This window comes from Hyla sarda, chromosome 6 (assembly GCF_029499605.1).
Source record: "Hyla sarda isolate aHylSar1 chromosome 6, aHylSar1.hap1, whole genome shotgun sequence".
Lineage (NCBI taxonomy): Eukaryota > Metazoa > Chordata > Amphibia > Anura > Hylidae > Hyla > Hyla sarda.
In genome coordinates, this window is record NC_079194.1 from 117,933,358 (window position 1) to 117,952,696 (window position 19,339).

Below are 19,339 nucleotides of genomic sequence, written 5' to 3' on the forward strand. Positions count from 1 at the left end.
GACTAACGCTCCACATCAGTAAAAGGCAAGATAAGAAAACCATTACAGGTGAGTGCAGATTTACAGTGTAAAGGGCAAGGAGGGAAAGAGAGATTAGACAGAGATGTGAAAGAGATAGATAGATGTAAGACAAACTGACAGATTAGACAGCTAGAGAGATAGCTAGACAGAATGGTTTCTCTGGTCCTGTGCTGTAGAATTTCATCTTACTTTAGAAATACCTTTCCTTGCCGCCCACTCACACCTACAGAACTGTGCATTACTCACTGCACTGTCACCCTACGCAGATCCTTTCTCACCAGCAAGGGGCGATCTGCTTCTCAGCAAGTTCCTCACATATTAATTATGCTCCAATATGACATTCTGAACGGGAAATTCATATCCTAAATAAATGAAATTAATAAAGCATGTAAAAGCCTTAAAGGGTGATCTTTTTTAATTCACCCCTTGTTTTGGCTACAAAAACTGCAAAATGGCACGTGAAAGCATCCTTAGATAGCAGATCTGCACCATTCATTAATTAGACTACAATATTAACCCCAGTAATGCTGCTGCATTAACAAAGCAGAGGGTATCTATCCTATAAAATGTTCTGTGAGCTAAATACATCTGTAACACAAATCTCTATTCTGTCCTGTCCTCATGCCAGGCTTGGGGCAGAGGGGAATAATCTTTTGTTAGGCTGTCCCTTCATTTTAGACATGTGTCTGCCAATTTTGGGAGGACCAGTCGACAATCTTAAAGGAGTACTGCAGCCATAGAACACTTATGCCCTATCCGCAAGCTAAGGGATAAGTGTCTGATTGCAGGGGTCCGACTGCCGGGAACCCCCCGCAATGTCCCATACAGGGCTCCGGAACTGCTGCAGTTCTGCACGGCTAATGTTTGTGTCGTTGACCTCACTAAGAGGTCAGACACACCCCCTCCATTCAGGTCTATGGGAGAGAAGGGGATGCTGGAATGGAGGGGGCCAGGGCCCTGTACAGAAGATCACGGGACCTGGGGGTGGGGGGGGCCCGGTTTGGGAAGGGGGCTGATGTTACTACTGAATCCTACATAATATCCCAACATAATGCTGATGTCCCTACATAACGTCCCTGCTGATCAACGCTTCCTTGTTAGGTCTCAATATGCAGGAAATGCCCATGAATTAAGTTACAGGCTGAGCTGGCATTTCCTTGTGTTGAGACATAACCAAGAAATGCTGATAAGCATGGACCAGGCACAGTCAGGTGACAGCAATGGGGGAATCATACTGGAGAGCTTATTTTTAATTTTTCCAGAAAACCCCTTTAAGATTTGGGACTGCACAGCTATGGCACAATGCAACACAGTTGTACCCTTATTCATTTCAATTAATTCTTATCTGACTTTTCATGTTTTTATACAGGGAAAAAAAAAATGTTGCATGACAAAGTTGAAAAGTTTGAGAACTTTGCAAAAAAAAAAAAAAAAATGTTATAATAATTATAAATCAGTCCTTGCATAAAAGCACAGCCTGATGACTTCATCCACATACATTGTAATGGCCGCCTCCACCGCCTACTGGTAACCATATTGCTCCACCTATAATCACTCATTTTAATGATCATCATCCATCAACATGGAAGGAACACATTACAAATATCTGATAAGGCAAAGATTTACTGCTGATAGAAATGTCTGTAGAAAATAAAATCTCTTCCCCTTCCCCCAAGTGCAGGGATCCAGCGTCAGGATCGGCAAACAATTCATAGGCTACGAGGAGCCAAGTTGATATGTACAGGAAACACTGTGCAATCCTCTGGCCCATGTGTCAGATATTTAATACGTGCAGCTGTATACGTTTAGAGGTCGCGCTGCTCAGGTTACCCACAGTATTGATGCAAGGAAAGAATGTGCCCACATATGGGGAAGGAGAGCAGCACTGGGCACAGGGTGTTGCTGAACAGTGGGTTAAGGCCAGGTGCCAGGACAGGTACAAGTCTTCTCTTTCTATGGCTTATGGTTTGGCAGCTGCAGATTGCTGGACCCTGCAATACAATCTACGATAAGGAAAGAGATATACTGTGTTCCATGTCCTGTGGCGCCAACACTAGTAGAGATTAAGACAGAGGTCAGCAGCGCCAGATCATTGCCTTATTGATCTACTAGATAAAAATAAATTGCCTGTAAATGAAGATCTAATTCATCGCAGTCCATAAAAATCAGAGCAGCTTGTTACAATTACTTGGAGGATTCTAAATATCTGTGTTTCAAGTTTTTCCGCTTCGGTACCTGGCAGGTGCCAGTTATTGTGGGAGTTAAGGCAAGTTGTTACTCCAAGAACAGTTCATTTCTACCCGAAGGTGGCAGCAACTAGAGATGCCTAGAAGTCAGCTGTTTTTCCTATGAAGGTTTTTGGAACTTTCACAAGTTTGGAGCAATCCAGTTTAGGAACTTCATGGCGACTTCAAATCCAAGGAAACATGCCTAAGGATGGGGAGAGAAACAGCCATTTAGCTGAAGAGCAATAAGCCCTTAAAGGGGTACTCCCACCCTAGACATCTTATCCCCTGTCCAAAGGATAGGAGATAAGATGTCTGATCGCCAGGGTCCCGCCGCTGGGGACCCCCGCAATATTGCATGCGGCACCCACGTGTTTCTTGTCCGGAAGTGCTGGAAAGTCTGGGTCGCGACCACGGGAACGGAAATCTGTGACATCAGGACTCCGCTCCCGTGTGACATCATGCCCCTAACCCCTCAATGCAAGTCTATGGGAGGGGGCGTGACGCCCCCTCCCATAGACTTGCATTGAGGGGACGGGGTGTGATGTCACATGGGGGCGGAGTCCTGACATCACGAACTTCCGTTCCCGTGGTCGCGACCCAGACCCTCCAGCACTTCCGAACAAGAAACAGGTGGGTGCCGCATGCAATATTGCGGGGGTCCCCAGCGGCGGGACCCCCGCGATCAGACATCTTATCCCCTATCCTTTGGGATAAGATGTCTAGGGTGGGAGTACCCCTTTAAGTTGTCCTACACTGAAAAACTGTTCAAATCTGCATGTGGCTGCATAAATCTATCTGATTCTGGTAAAGCTGGGTAACAAGATTCAAGGCCGCCAGACTTCAACTATGTTGAAGCTAGTACTACTGTGTAACTTCCCACAGAGATTGCCAGTAGAACTTTATGATACCCAGCTTTCCCAAAAATAAATAGAAAATAAGAGATTATTTTCTATTAGAGCACATGACATTCTGGTTATTTACAGTGTATTGATTAACAGATGAGTCTTCATGCTGCACTGACCATCTAGGATTTAAAGATTATTTTCAGCATGGTCATACTGGGAAATCCAATAATCCAGGATTATGAATGGTCTTTTGGGATTGGTCTGGAAATCCCTAATGATTTTCAAACTCAAATATATTAATGGTAGAAACATCAAATATTTAGGTCCTGTGTTAGAATACTAAAGGGCCGATAAACCTGACCTGACCATCTGCTTATGTAAATCTTATAAACAGGAGTGGCTGATAACCCTCACACATGTATATAGGATCTCAGCACTGGCCATATGTAACATAATATGTGATCTTCCCCTGGAATAACAGTACAGTTGGATTCTCCTATTCATGAAATGGCTGATAAAATGAAGCAATCTCCATATTATCAGCCATTTTATGAAAAGGAGAATCAGACTTTACTGTAAATCAATAGGATGATCACATCATTATGTTACATACCTCCAGTGCCGAGATCCTACATCCTACAATAAACTGCATTAAACAGCACAACACAGACATTGGGTTTTCAGTCCCTTTAAAAGGCAGGCTGCTACTTACAGCATTGGCTGGGAAGGCCCGGAGCATGACTGGGGTGAAGCCTTTATATAATGATCTGATTCCCTCCTCACGGATCAATTCACGCAACACATCCCGGAACCCATTGGGATATTTTCCTGCAGGAGCTGTGGGAAAGATGCAGAAATAAATTAAATTGTTAGTTATAAGCTTAACTTCTTTAAAAGGGGTACTCTGGTGGAAAACTTTTTCTTTTAAAATCAACTGGTGCCAGAAAGTTAAACAGATTTGTAAATTACTTCTATTAAAAAAATCTTAATCCTACCAGTACTTATTAGCTGCTGAATACTACAGAGGAAGTTATTTTCTTTTTGAAACACAGTGCTCTAAGATTTTTTTTAAAGAAGTAATTTACAAATCTGTTTAACTTTCTGGCACCAGTTGATTTAAAAAAAAAAAAAAAATTATATATATAAGTTTTCCACCGGAGTACCCCTTTAAGGGATCGTCCATGGTGGTTCATCATCATTTCCTCTGCTGAGCTCAGACATCCCTTTATTATTTGTTATATTATCTAGAATTGGCCATAGATTTAGCATCTCACCTTTTCTAAACAAGTCAATGCAGGAACGCAATGGCCCTTACCTATAACCAAGAGCCAATAGCAAACAACCAGAGTGAAGGCATTACTGTCATTTAACTAAACATTTGACTTGTCATGGAGACAAAAGTTTAGATCGATTGGTGTTCAGACCCCCACCATCTTTAAGACGAGACACGAGGAGCACCAGCAGAGCACTTTTTCCCAGTATCGATTCCAGACAATAGGCTCCGTACACTTGGCACAGAAATAGTCTCTGAAATGTGAAACGTTTTTTGCTAAATGACAGTAATGCTTTCTTTTAAACTGAAAAATTTAGGCTGCCTTGTCGCTGGTTGCTATCTGAAACAATGACAGCCTGATCTGCACCATATCCACGAATTGTATACATTAGGTATTTTAAAAGGGGTTTTCTGGATAGCTGAAAATGCAGCCCTTTGTTCCACAGCAGATCACTTCAAGCTTCATGCTGTCTCAGCCCTATAGCTCCCTTGATACTTAAAGTGGTATTCCTGCCTCAGACATGTTATCCCCTATCCAAAGATGTCTGTCACTTAGAACCCCCGTGATCTCTGTGCAGCACCCGCATTCTATGCGGGGCTGCTGCTCCAGTCTCCGAGACCTCTGTGTTTCCGGAATTGGAGACATGATGTCACGCCACGCCCCTTCATGATGTCACTCCCCTTTGTGATGTCACACCACGCCCCCTCCATTCAGGTCTATGGGAGGGGGGGTGGCATCTCCAGTCCTGGAACACGTTTTAGAGACTGGAGCAGAAACCCCGCATAGAATGCGGGTGCTGCAAGGAGCACCCGCATTTTTTCTTTTTATCAACATTTATGTTTGCATTTCAATTAACTTGATTTGTTTGACAAAGAAGAGATCAGATATCTGCTCTCCTGACATGTCTAGCCGTCACGCCTCCTCCCATAGACATGAATGTAGGGGGTGTGGTCACCAGTCATCCGGCGCGGAACACAGTTTGCTCCGTGCACGGATGCCCGGGGTGCCGCGGTGGAGATCGGGGAGGTCCCCATTGGCAGGACCCCTACAATTAGGGGATAAGATGTTTTTCACCGGAGAACCCCATTAAAGAGAATCTGACACCCTGTTCACCCACACTAAATCCAATATACTGGGCTATGGTGCGGGGAACAGCTTTACAAAGAAGGGTCAAATCCATTGAGTATATGCAGAGTTCTAACACTGTAAACTTCCTGCTGAATTGTTAACTATTGCACAATGGAAGCAGGGAGCCAGCTCACCCAGCTCTCCTGCTTCCTCTATGTTCTTCCTCTGCCCCGCCCCCTTCATTAATATGCTCATGAATGCCACAGGTGATCGCTTTGCTCTCTGCATGCTCATCCGCTGACTTTATTAGCATAATATTGAAGGGGGCAGGGCAGATGAAGAATATGGAAGAGGCAGAGGACCTGGGTGAACCAGCTCCCTGCCTCCATTGCGCACTGGATAGCAATGCAGCAGGAAGTTTACAGTGCCAGAAATCTGCATACACTCAACAGATTTAAGTAAGTGACCCCTGTTTGTAAAGCTTTTCACATGCACAATAACTCAGTATACTGGGTTTAGTGCGGGTGAACAGGGTGTCAGATTCTCTTTAAACAGGCATGCCAGAAAAAAAAAGTTGTACCATAAGTGGTTGATGTTGTATAATTACATCATTTTTAGTCTAATGCATTTAAAAGTATTAACATTCTGTAATGCTGGGAGTCGCTGAAAAGCCAAAGTATGAACACCACTAAGCTTTGGCCTGAACAGTTCAACTCCATATTCTGCAGCTCTGCATCGTCCGCACTGCATATAAATCTGGAGTGCTTTACTTTTTTTTTGGAAGCAGCCCAGCTCTGCTGCATCCGCCATGATCAGCACGCAGCCCTGCGGTGTCTAATTCAATTCACAAGAGGCTTGGAAATTATTAGCACTTCAAGAGGTGGAAGAGAAGGAAGAAAGGAAGAATATAACAGGGATTTAATGAAATACAACTCTCCCATTAACACGCCTGCCTGCAGATCCTCACAGCCAGCCGATCACCCACCTGTCTGGAAACGAGATTTTAGCACGTCTGGGGGAATTGCGACAGCCCAGTTAAAGATTCCAGCCATTCCTCCAGCGAAAAGAATTCGAGGAACACTCAGCTCGCTTACACTGTCAGGAGAGGGGGAGGAGGGGAGAAAAAGGAAAAAATTAATTATTAATTAACTTATAGTGTGAACCTGTAATATGGCAAATGGGTGATTGTGCTAAGCATGGCATACACAGAAGGAGGTCACTCTAGTAACACCAGGATGGGGATGGCTAGTAGTTTGCTCCAATGTATCTAAGCAGGTATAACGTAGATGACATGGGTATAAATTTTACATCCATGCCTGGCCTATGCAGTGCCCATCAGTAAACTTGCAAATAGGTAATGAGACATATAGACGTAATGCAACTGGTGACCAGTCTAGATAAACACTACTGAACTGGCTCATCCAGCGCCAAGGGAACTGTACCACTAAACTAAGGCACATAACAGCCCACAAACGTTACACGTAATTCATACATCGTATACGCAACAGATTTCACGCACTGAAATCTGCATCATGTAATGTCAAGTCGCATAAAGCCTGCACCCAATGCTGTGGATTTGATGCAGAGGATTTTATGCTAATGAACTATATACTTTATACTGTGTCCAATGATCGAAAGAAGAATACGCTACCTGTGAACATAAAGTTAGGGCAGTGGTCTCCAGACTGTGTACCTCCAGATGTTGACGTTGGCTGTCCGGCCATGCTGAGAGTTGTTGTTTTGCAACATATGGGAGGTTCGCAGTTTGGAGACCACTGCCGTAGGGTTTTCATTCACAGTCCCTATTGCAGTGTTTCCCAACCAGGGTGCCTCCAGCTGTTGCAAAACTACAACTCCCAGTATGCCCGGACAGCCTTTGGCTGTCCGGGCATGCTGGGAGTTGTAGTTTTACAACAGCTGGAGGCACCCTGGTTGGGAAACACTGCCCTATTGAAACATTCAGTACAGGGTCAGCTGTATAATAACTGCTTTTACGAATGGCCCCTTTTTAGAAGGAAATCCCCCCTAACAGAATGTCTCCAGCTGTGCCGGACGTCACCTAGAAACTCTGTTGATCAAACTTGTTTGGCTACTCAGCTGGTCCATAGAGAAGAAGGGGCGTTGTGGTTATGGGGAGACAATCTAAAATAATCCCCGCAGCAGCCGCACAGCTTGTGTGGTTACTAAACAGATTTTCCTGACTATTTTCTTGGGTCTGGTAACCAACCCCTTGTGGTATTGCACATATACACAAGTCTTGTGTGTATACCAATACACAGGACTCTATTTGTTATACGTTTCTAGTACATTATTAACGTAACCCAAAAGCATTATTTGCAATCCTGTAAACCCACAGAGAACATAGTGATCCTATGACCCTTCCCGCCACACGATCTCAGCTCTGCTGCGTCTGTATCCTTAGTTCTCAATTCTCTTGTCCCCTCCCCTCCTTTCCTAAATAAACATTATACATTGACATAGGAGGTTATGTACTATGATGGATTGCCTGTAATACTGGCCTGATTATAGGGATTTACTTTATTTACACCAATTATATCTGTGCACACAACAAACCGAGACAGTCCCTTCCCACACTGCGCCGTGTACTTGTCAGACCAGATATTCTGGGTTGGCCCATCCGCTCCACGGGATAAGAAACAAACTGCACTAAATCTCAGTAATTCAAGAACAATCCGTTTTGCCGTAGGCAATGTCCCAGAGGCGGGGAAGGATGACATGAAACTGGCTCTATGGTTTATATGCGGTCACCTCAGCAGCAGGGACAGATCAAATACTGTATAAATGGTGAAAGTCAGTTACCACCCTGTACCCCAACAACTCCCAAAATGAAAGGGGATAAGCCTCAATGTGCATTCAACCCCTTGTATTTGTTAGTACACTCATAATGGACCCATAGGCTATAATAGGCTAATCGTGTGTCTCCCTGGGGCCAACAGGACTTATAGGGGTACCCCAGATAGTAAAAAGTATTCATATTTTTTCCCCACATGGCTAGACCAACTGTAGTCATGTACTCCTATTACCTGTATTGGGCAGTCCCTCCCCCCCAAAACAGAGAGATCATGTGACACTTTGTCCCGCGTTTTAAGCATCCACACCTTGTAAGCCATGCCACTTTCTGATGTTCTATGGATAAGCCACGCCTCTTTCTAACATCGTCCAACCAAGCCACCCCTCGATTACAGTTCATCAAGCCACGCCTCCTTCTGACATCATACAAGCTTACCACACACCTTTCTACCAGTCTCGGCAGTGAGGACTGTTGGGAAATGTAGTTTAAGGTGTGCAGGAGGAAGGAGTAGAGAATAAATGGAGCAGTGGGCAGAGGAGGACGGCGCATCGGGGAGCAGTAAATGGTGCCAATGGATCAAAGTACATTTCATATTATGTGTTTTTTTATTTTATTTTAAGGTCCCCAGATAACCCCCTTAAAAAAGGCATTTTAACCACATGATAGGTGATAAGAATGATCAGCGGGGGGGGGGGGGGGGGGGGGGGCAGCTGGTAAGACCCCCTTCACCAACCATCAAAGAACAGAGGTTGCCAATTGCTTCTTGTAAATGAAGCAGCAGGGCACTTGTGTGATCACATTTAATGCTATGGGACTGACGGAGACTGTGCTCGTCAATCTGCATCAGTGGTGAATAGAACAGCAATCACACAAGCACACTGCTGCTCCATTTACAATGGGCTCTTGGGAACCTCTGTTCTTACAAATGGTAGAGGTCCAAGTGGCCAGATCCCCAGTGCTCACACATTTATCAACTATCCTGTGGCTAGATAAAAGATTTTACTGGTAAAACCCCTAAAGGGTCGAATTTAGAAAATGATTGGGCTAGACCCTTCCGATTCATCCACGTTTTCTGCATGGTGGATGGTCAGTGCAGGGAAAGTCTGTGGAGTGGCAGTAGCCTTTAAAGGGAACCTGTCATATTAATACTGCAGCCCAATCTGCAGGCAACATGAAATAGAGCAGGAGGAAATATAGTTTTATGGGAAAAGTAAGTTCCAGGATAATTTGTCATTTATTCATGTAAATCTCTGGTCATTTTGGGCTCAGTAGTCATGTGGGCCGTCCTACATGACTACAGCCATCTTTAAAAAAAAAAAGTGCACATAGAGGAGTAGGCCTGCCCACATGACTATTGAGCCCAGAAGAAGCAGAGATTCACATGAATAAATGACAAGTTATCCTGGAATGTTTCCAAGCAAACTATATATCAATCTGCTCAGCCTGCTTAATAACATGATGCCTTACAATTCCCATTTTTTTCTCTTGAAGAAGCAGTTTTTCTTCCAAAAAGTCAATGGAATAAGACACATGTTGTATGCTCCCAAGCTTTTCCTGCAGATGATGATGCCTAGATGTAGTCTCATTTAGAGGTTACTCTCCCCTCTGCAGGCCCCTTTCACAGCTTCCTTGTATAAGTAATGTCCATCCCTAGTATGGGTAACTATAATTACTGGAACAGGGTTGGCCTTGATTTCAAAGTGCAGGGCAGGTCAGCAGTTGATGTGCCAGATTTATTATGAGGCGTGCACCTCTTAATGTATCTAGTGCATTATCTAGCGCAGGCATAGGCAACCTTCGGCACTGCAGATATTTTGGACTACATCTCCCATGATGCTCTTACAACCAAAATGCTAACAAAGCATCATGGCAGATGTCGTCCAAAACATCTGCAGTGCCGAACGTTGAATATGCCTGATCTAGTGCATCTTGCAAAAGAGGACTTTTACCTATTGTTGACGTGTAAAGCACTGGTTTAAAGGGGTACTCCGGCGCTAAGACATCTTATCCCCTATCCAAAGGATAGGGGATAAGATGCCTGATCGGGGGGGTCCCGCTGCTGGGGACCCCGTGATCTTGCACGCAGCACCCCATTACAATCAGTCCCCGGAGCACGTTCGCTCTGGGTCTGATTACTGGCGATCACAGGGGCTGGAGCATTGTGTCGTCCGCCCCCGCCCCGTGTGAGGTCACGCTCCACCCCCTCAATGAAAGCCTATGGGAAGGGGCGAAGCGTGACATCACAGGGGGGGGGGGGGCAGGACCCCTCCGCGATCAGGCATCTTATCCCCTATCCTTTGGATAGGGGATAAGATGTCTTAGCGCCGGAGTACCCCTTTAAGTAAATTCCCCTTTATAATTTTTGTAAAAGTGACTGCAGATCAGTCCAGTCTTGTGATTACAAATTATCCTGCCAGAAATCCCCTGCAGACATTGCTATACACTAGGATATTCCCAGCAGATTACCTGTGACCCTCTGGTGTGAGGATGGTCTTCAGCCATTCATAGGTCATAAAGTACATTCCACTGGCAGGCACATCTAAGACACAAACAAAGTTGACCTTACAATCATCAACCTATGGTACACAATATAAGTCACATGTTGCAGCACAAACATGGCTGCTTGTACATCTCCCACAGGGATTGTCACTCAGCTTTCCAATAGCCCTGAAAGACAAATCTGCATAGTTGTGCACCAACACAATATAAGTGGAGGTTTCATTTCCTAAAAACATACACTTGCTCTTCAGGGGTCCTGAAAATCCAGATCATAACTGTTGCAGGATCTGAAACATAACCACACAGCTTTCACAGACAAAGATATAGCAAAGAGAATCTTTAATAGATCTGACTGCAAAGAAGGGCAAATATTTTAGCTGTGGTGTGAAATGCACTTCTAAGATTTTGAGTAATCAACAATGGCTGCAATGTTGTTTGCACATTAAACACTCATTGTCAACGATGATGTCAAAGAGCCTTAGGGTATACAATGCCTCAGTGAAGTCACTGATTTTTAGTATTCTTATTATACAGCATTAATTATATAGAGCATCAATTATGCCAATGGGTGCTACCACAGACCCACCTTACGAGTAGCTGCCTACACTGGTTGTTAAAGTGACAATGCATCTATAAAAGAAATAATCAGAAAATAAAAAACTGAGCTAATTTCCTCTAAAAACAGCACCAACCCTGTTGTGTGTGGTATTACTTAACTTGGTTTCAGTCAATTAAAGGGTTACTTCGGAGGAAAAATTTTTTTTCCAATCAACTGGTGCCAGAAAGTTGGAGCATACAGCAGCTGATAAGTACAGGAAGGACTAAGAAGGAGATTTATCATTCTTTTCAAACGTATGGCTTTTATATGACAATTTCTTTTTTAACTTACTTTTGTTTACATGCGACCTATTTATCAAATAGTCATACGACCTTGATAAATAAATCACACGTAAGAAAAACCCAGGGAACCCGCTTAAAAAAGCATTTTTTAAAGCAGAAAAGTTTTCCCTTATTACCAGTAGCGTTGCTAGAGAGTGACGGGTAGGGGGCGTACCGCATCGGGTGACACCCTGACTGGCCTGCCTGGCACCAAATAGCTGCACTACAACTATCCTGCAACAACCCATTCACCCTCCTCAGAAATAAAAAAAATATTAGTAACACACTATGCCGCACCATGAACATCCATCTGGAGGCTTTTTTGTTTAATTTTGAGCCCGCATTTTGTAAGGTTAGTGGGCGGAGTCTTGCATTGCTGCGCTGAGGCCAGAGTTTACGTCAGGAAGGAAGACAGCGCAGCACCAACAGGCACATAAACAATAGTGAAGCCACAAGAAAAAAGCCCCGGTACGTTACCCACCCAAAATGTGCATGAAGCTGTATTACTATGGATGTTATTTTTTGGGGGGGGGGGGGGTTTTTTAAAGGAAAATTTTTTATTTTGTGCCTTATTCTATTTTAACATCACATTAATTATGAAATGTATTAGGTACGCCAGCATGTACGTGTCCTAAAATTAACAAGTTGTGCAGTGTGTATTTTCAACCTTAAAATTAATAGAGTTATTAGTTATATAATAAATTTTTTTCTTTGTTTCATGATGCAGAATCAGAACAGTTGTTAAAGTGGGTGTTAATGTCCTTTTCTGCAGACGTATGCACTTTCTATAAGCCAGGTTGGACCTGGAATACATATGTGACTTTTAAATGGAGATGTGACTTTTTTTTTTCATAAATAGCTACTATCTCATTTGATAAATACATGACCAAAAAAAAAGTAAAATAAACAATCACTACGTGAGCAGATTTCAAAAATGTGCTTTGGAATAAGCATAAATCAAAAAGCTGCAGCATGTTTAGAAAAGTCGCACATGCGCAAGTACGTGCAACATTTTTACGCAAAAAAAAATTAATAAATACAACGGAGCATGATAAATCTCCTAAGATTTTTAAATAGAAGTAAACCACTTGATTTGGAATAATATCTCTTTCCTCTGGGATACCCCTTAAAAGGAACAGAGCTGTAATACCACAACTAAGGACAGGTGTAATGCTGTTTTTTTTATTTTCTAATCAGTTCTGTTTTTCTAATCTTTTAAATGTTTACAATTATACACTGATCAAAAAAATAAAAAGGAACACCAAGATAACACATCCTAGATCTGAATGAGTGAACTAATTGTATGAAATACTTTCCTCTTTACATAGTTGAATGTGCTGACAACAAAATCACACAAAAATTATCAATGGAAATCAAATTTATCAACCCCTGGAGATCTGGATATGGAGTCACACTCAAAATCAAAATGAAAAACCACACTACAGGCTGATCCAACTTTGATGTAATGTCCTTAAAACAAGTCAAAATGAGGCTCAGTAGTGTGTGTGTGTGTGGCCTCCACGTGCCCGTATGACCTCCCTACAATGCCTAGGCATGCTCCTGATGAGGTGGTAGATGGTCTCCTGAGGGATGTCCTCCCAGACCTGGACACAGACTGTCCAATAACTCCTGGACAGTCTGTGGTGCAACGTAATGTTAGTGGATGGAGCGAGACATGATGTCCCAGATGTGCTCAATCGGATTCAGGTCTGGGGAACGGGCGGGACAGTCCATAGCATCAATGCCTTCCTCTTGCAGGAACTGATGACACTCCAGCCACATGAGGTCTAGCATTGTCTTGCATTAGGAGGAACCCAGGCCCAACCGCACCAGCATATGGTCTCACAAGGGGTCTGAGGATCTCATCTCGGTATTAATGGCAGTCAGGCTACCTCTGGCAAGCACATTGAGGGCTGTGCAGCCCCCCCCACCCCCCCAAAGAAATGCCACTCCACACCATTACTGACCCATCGCCAAACCGGTCATGCTGGAGGATGTTGCAGGCAGCAGAATGTTCTCCACGGCGTCTCCAGATTCTATCACATCTGTCACATGTGCTCAGTGTGAACCTGCTTTCATCTGTGAAGAGCACAGGGCACCCGTGGCGAATTTGACAATCTTGGCGTTCTATGGCAAATGGCAAACGTCCTGCACGGTGTTGGGCTCTAAGCATAACCCCCACCTGTGGACATCGGGCCCTCATACCACCCTCATGGAGTCTGTTTCTGACCGTTTAAGTGGACAAATGCACATTTGTGGCCTTCTGGAGGTCATTTTGCAGGGCTCTGGCAGTGCTCCTTCTTGCACAAAGGCGGAGGTAGCGGGTCCTGCTGCTGGGTTGTTGCCCTCCTACGGCCTCCTCCACATCTCCTGATGTACTGGCCTGTCTCCTGGTAAAGCCTCCATGCTCTGGACACTACGCTGACAGACACAGCAAACCTTCTTGCCACAGCTCGCATTGATGTGCCATCCTGGATGAGCTGCACTACCTGAGCCACTTGTGTGGGTTGTAGACTCCGTCTCATGCTACCACTAGCGTGAAAGCACCGCCAGCTTTCAAAAGTGACCAAAACATCAGCCAGGAAGCATAGGAACTGAGAAGTGATCTGTGGTCACCACCTGAAGAACCACTCCTTTATTGGGGGTGTCTTGCTAATTGCCTATAATTTCCACCTGTTGTCTGTTCCATTTGCACAACAGCATGTGAAATTGATTGTCAATCAGTGTTGCTTCCTGAGTGGACAGTGGGATTTCACAGAAGTGTCATTGACTTGGAGTTACATTGTGTTGTTTAAGTGTTCCCTTTATTTTTTTGAGCAGTGTATAATTGCTTCCATAAAAAGTAACTATCCAGAAATTGTTATAGATCTGGAAAGAAGGGTCAGGTCCTGGAAGGTGTTTAGATCAGCATGCAGAATACAATTGGTTAAAGGGGCTGGTCTGACCTTGAGTCAATTCCTTTACGTCTCCAGTGTCTGTTTTTACAGACTTGTTGAGCAGGGAGTCTGATTAAGATGTGAAATGTAATCAACAAAGATTACACATGGCTCCTGATTATCTACAAGAGGGACTTTAATTATCTGATCCACCAACACGCCGTGGGCTAGAGTACCCCCACGGTGACGGAAGCAGGCAGGATTAGAAGACGGGTCCCTTTAAATCGCTGTATATTTCATCTTTGTTGCAATATCCCCTATTATATACCTGAATAATGAGTCCCCTGTACTATCTCCCCCTAGTGTCATTTACTAAAATATACAGTGTGAAATTCCCCATGCATCTTCCATGGGACGATATATACCTCTCATGAGAGTCAGCACCGTTCCTTTGTATATTCCTCTAATCCCAGCTTCACTATAGATTTGCTTGGCGCAGTCCATGGGGCCAGCATATTTCACTCCTCCAGTGGCTGCCTGGATCTAGAAAATGAAATCACATGATGATCAGATAACCGTAAACAATGAGCTACAGTGTATGATCCACTCCATTGGGAGGGGGGGGGTGATTATGGACTTCCCCTTCAGGTTGTTATCTCCCTTGTGGGATGTGGCAGGGTTGATAATCAATAAAGAATCACATGGCATTCTTCATTTTAATTTTAGACCTCAAAAAGACATTTAAGGGGTCAAGCCAAATGTAGGGAATGGTCCAGGGATGTCATGTATGTATACAGCTTTCAAGTACGGTATGAACGGGTGGCTGCAGAAGTTCTTTTTCTTCTCATTTTTGTTTGCAACAGCACCATCTACTGGCCAATAATTGCACATTGGCATATTAAAAAAATAAATAAATAAGGGACAAATGGTTTCAAACACTACACTACCCATAATGCACTACAGATGTGACACGTCTAAGGCAGTGTTTCCCAAATGGAGTGCCTCCAGCTGATGCAAAACTACAACCCCCAGCATGCCCGAACAGCCGGAGGCACTCTAGTTGGCAAACACTGGTCTATGGTTTAATTTATTGCAGACACTTTGCTCTTGCATTCTGTTCCCCCTGTGGGCAGCATACCTGTAACAAACACTTTATTCTCTCACCAGGTGCCATGATCGCCGTAGTAAAGACCCCAGATAACATACCTGCTGCAAACAGCTGGGGATACCTTAAAACAAGAAAAGAACATTAAATATATATACGGTAACTATCAGGAACTAGTATCACAATGCACCTAAACTGCAGAAGACTGGATTTGTACTGGGCAAAGGTGGAATGGTTGGTGAATATACAAAACAATAAACAGACCAACACAAAATATGTACACCGAGGGCCAGGCACACATACCTTATACAGGCCAGACGGAGGTAGGGGTGGCAGGGACATGCCCCTCTCCAGTATCCAATGCCTGAAAGAGCAGCAATTAACATGGAGGGGCCACCGAAAGAGAACTGCATTACGGTTATTAACAGTATAAAAGGGTCCCAAAAGCTAAAGTATATTTTATTGTCATCTGGAGTGCAGTCTACTGTTCTCTGTTATCAGCCACATAAGGCTGGAAAGGCTGGCTGTAGCAGGGGTGTGGAAATTAAAATAAAATAATAAATAAAAAAAGCCCTACTTGCCCAAGGGACTAAAACGGAGCGCAATCCACTTGTCCCTCATGACAATCCCCTTATCCGGGACAATTTTGAACTCTCGTTTTTTTCCTCCTCTTCCAATAATAACCAAAACTCTTATTTTTACATCTACAGAAGCATATGAGGGCTTGTTTTTTGTGGGACCAACTGCACATTGTAATGACACCTTTTATTTTTCAATGTTTATTTTTCCATAACATATGGAAAGTTTATATATATATATATGTATATATATATATATATATTTATTATCTCCAGCAGAAAGAAAACTGCGGCAGCTCACCGGATGGATTTCAGGCTATTTATTCAGAGCGGATGTGTACATATAGGTGCAAATTCACAAGAGCGACGTCCGTTTCACACTTAGCGTGCTTCTTCTGGCTCGACTGACATTGTCTGCGCTTCCCCAGGTTTTATACAGGTGTGTGCAGGGACGTATACCGGAGCAGAGGCGCTGGATGATGACATCATCATCCACCTGTGCACTAAATGGCAAACTAACACTTGCAGGTGAGTAAGAGACTGGATCTCCCCGGCAACGGGAGGACGCCGGCGCAGTGGCAGGTGCCAGCGTACAAGCTGCTATCAAACGACATTGGCATTTAATAGTAAACGATGAGGATTTGGGAGATACAGCGAGAGGTCAGCCATTATTCTCTTATCGGAAAAATAGGACATTAGACAGTCTCCTTGGCACCAGCCAATTTTCCAATCCCTCCACTAACTGGTTACGTCAACTTAAAATACAGGGTAATTTTAAATGTAAGCAATGTGCGTTTTGTCACCATAATTTAGAATCTAAGTTTCCTAAAATTGGTGGAGTAGAGTGGGAGGTTAGACACTATTTCATGTAAAACAAAATTTGTTGTGTACGTCCTGACATACCCTTGTGGCAGATTTTATTTGGTCTGTCACTACGGGGTTAGGATGTCCACGACTAATTGAGCATATCAGAAAAGGAGATGGAGGAGTTTTAAAATGTTCTAGTCTAGAAGTAGTTAATACCCCAAAAAATGGAGGGGATCGAGATAAGTTTCTTCTGCAACGAGAAGCAAAGTGGATCCTGAAGACGGATGCCATGGGTCCACTTGGTCTTAATGATAAACTGGATATGAGTGTCTTTTTTGTAATTTTTAATATTTGTATTAATGTATCACGTGTATTTGCACTTTTGATTTTTGTAATGTCTTGCGCTTCCTGCATTACGGTTTCAGAGTGAAATGGTGAGATAAAGCTTTCTAGTTGTATATTCCAGAAACCGCAGTGTTGGCTGTTGTTCACACTGGGGGTAGGGGTTACTCTATGTCCACGGCTGTTTTCATCCGCTGACTGTAGTTCTCCTGCTCGCGTGGAGATGCACAGCCGGCGGAAGGAAATTCCGGATAGCGGGGCTGTTTCTCCCCGGCGATGGGGTGGCGGCGGTCCCAGCTCAGGGCAGGTAAACACATGTGGATGATGATGTCATCATCCAGCTCCTCTGCTCCGGTATAAGTCACTGCACACACCTGAAAAAAACCCGGGGTAGCACAGACAATGTCAGTCGAGCCAGAAGAAGCACGCTAAGTGTGAAACGGACGTCGCTCTTGTGAATTTGCACCTATATGAACACACCGGCTCTGAATAAAAAGCCTGAAATCCATCCGGTGAGCTGCCGCAGTTTTCTTTCTTTTCTGCTGGATAACTTATGTGTGTTACCACTGAGCCCCACCTAACAAGGCAGCTGTACTGAGTGACTGTGCTGTGAGCTTCAGAACAAGGGATTATTCACTAGTTTAGGATTATTCACAGAACAAGGGATTATTCATAAGTTCTCAGCGATTGCTAGTAGAGATGAGCGAATTTACAGTAAATTAGATTCGTCACGAACTTCTCGGCTCAGCAGTTGATGACTTATCCTGCATAAATGAGTTCAGCTTTTAGATGCTTTGGTGGGCTGGAAAAGGTGGACACAGTCCTAGGAAAGAGTCAGTCCTAGGAAAGAGTCTCCTAGGACTGTATCCACCTTTCTCCAAGCCCACGGGAGCACCTGAAAGCTGAACTAATTACGCAGGGAGAAGTCATCAACTGCCGAGCCGAGAAGTTCGTGACGAATCGAATTTACTGTAAGTTTCGCCTCATCTCTAATTGCTAGTAGTGCCAGTTGGACATTTTCTATTGTTGAAATAAATATAAATATATATATATAGGGAAATTGAAGGAAAAAAAAAAAAAAAGACAGTTTAGCAAATTTGGTGGTTTTCTTTTTTATGCCATTTGTCAAGCTAACATGTTATTTCTGATACTTTAGGTCGGCCTGATTACAAACAATATCAAAATTGTATAGTTTTCATCACATTTTCTACTAAAAAAATAAATAAATATTCGGAGCTTTACAATTTTTTTTTTTTTATTGCCATTTTTCTGACCTCTGTAGCTTTTTAATTTTTTCATATATCAGACTGTATGAGGGCTCATTTTTTTCACTATAATCTGTTTGTAATTGGTACCATTTTGGTATTGACCTGACTTTTTTAATCGCTTTTCACTTTTTTTCTGTGATGTTATAAAAAAAATTGCAATTCTGGGGTTTTGTATTTTTCTTACATTTACAGCAATACCAAATAGCTTTATGTTTACATTTTTTTTACATAGGAAAAGGGGATGATTTAAAAACTTTTAATATGGAAGGGGTTAATTCGTGCCTTTTAAACTTTTTTAAAAAAAATTTGACACTCAGAAGACTTTTAGGAGGAATCATTAGATTCCTCATACAGATCAATGCAGTTCTATTGAACTCCATTGATCGGTGTGCTCCGCTTTCATTTATCAATGATTAAGGTTGGCCCAGCCAGCCTCTATCAATGACAGAGCCACGGACATCAGGGAACACAAGGCAAGGCCTCCAGCTACCTCTACAGCGGATCATGCTCCGGGGGGGGGGGGGGGGGAGGCGGGGGGGTAGATATCCACCCCACTAGCCCACCAGGGAGCATTTACAAGTCCCTCTAGATGCCGACTGTCAGCTTTGATCTAAAGGGTTTAATAGCCGGCCGCGGTGATCGGTCGCTCCCCGGCTAATATAACCATCTAGGGGGCCTGCCGGATATGGAGCAGGCTCGAGGCAGCACATGCACCCTGAGTCTCGCCATACTTGTTG

At 43.6% G+C, this 19,339-nt stretch overlaps 1 protein-coding gene across 1 annotated transcript in view; it reads right to left on the reverse strand.

The window, feature by feature from the left end:
- Nucleotides 1–215: 215 nt before the first annotated feature.
- SLC25A20 (solute carrier family 25 member 20) overlaps nucleotides 216–19,339 on the reverse strand; it is a 29,760-nt gene continuing 10,636 nt past the window's right edge. The window contains exons 4-9 of the mRNA XM_056524814.1: nucleotides 15,641–15,731; nucleotides 14,928–15,045; nucleotides 10,715–10,787; nucleotides 6,422–6,531; nucleotides 3,807–3,931; nucleotides 216–2,451 (exon numbers count right to left, since the gene is read on the reverse strand). Of these exons, the coding sequence (XP_056380789.1) occupies nucleotides 2,389–2,451; nucleotides 3,807–3,931; nucleotides 6,422–6,531; nucleotides 10,715–10,787; nucleotides 14,928–15,045; nucleotides 15,641–15,731 (580 nt within the window). The 3' untranslated portion in view covers nucleotides 216–2,388. The remainder of the gene's footprint in view (nucleotides 2,452–3,806; nucleotides 3,932–6,421; nucleotides 6,532–10,714; nucleotides 10,788–14,927; nucleotides 15,046–15,640; nucleotides 15,732–19,339) is intronic.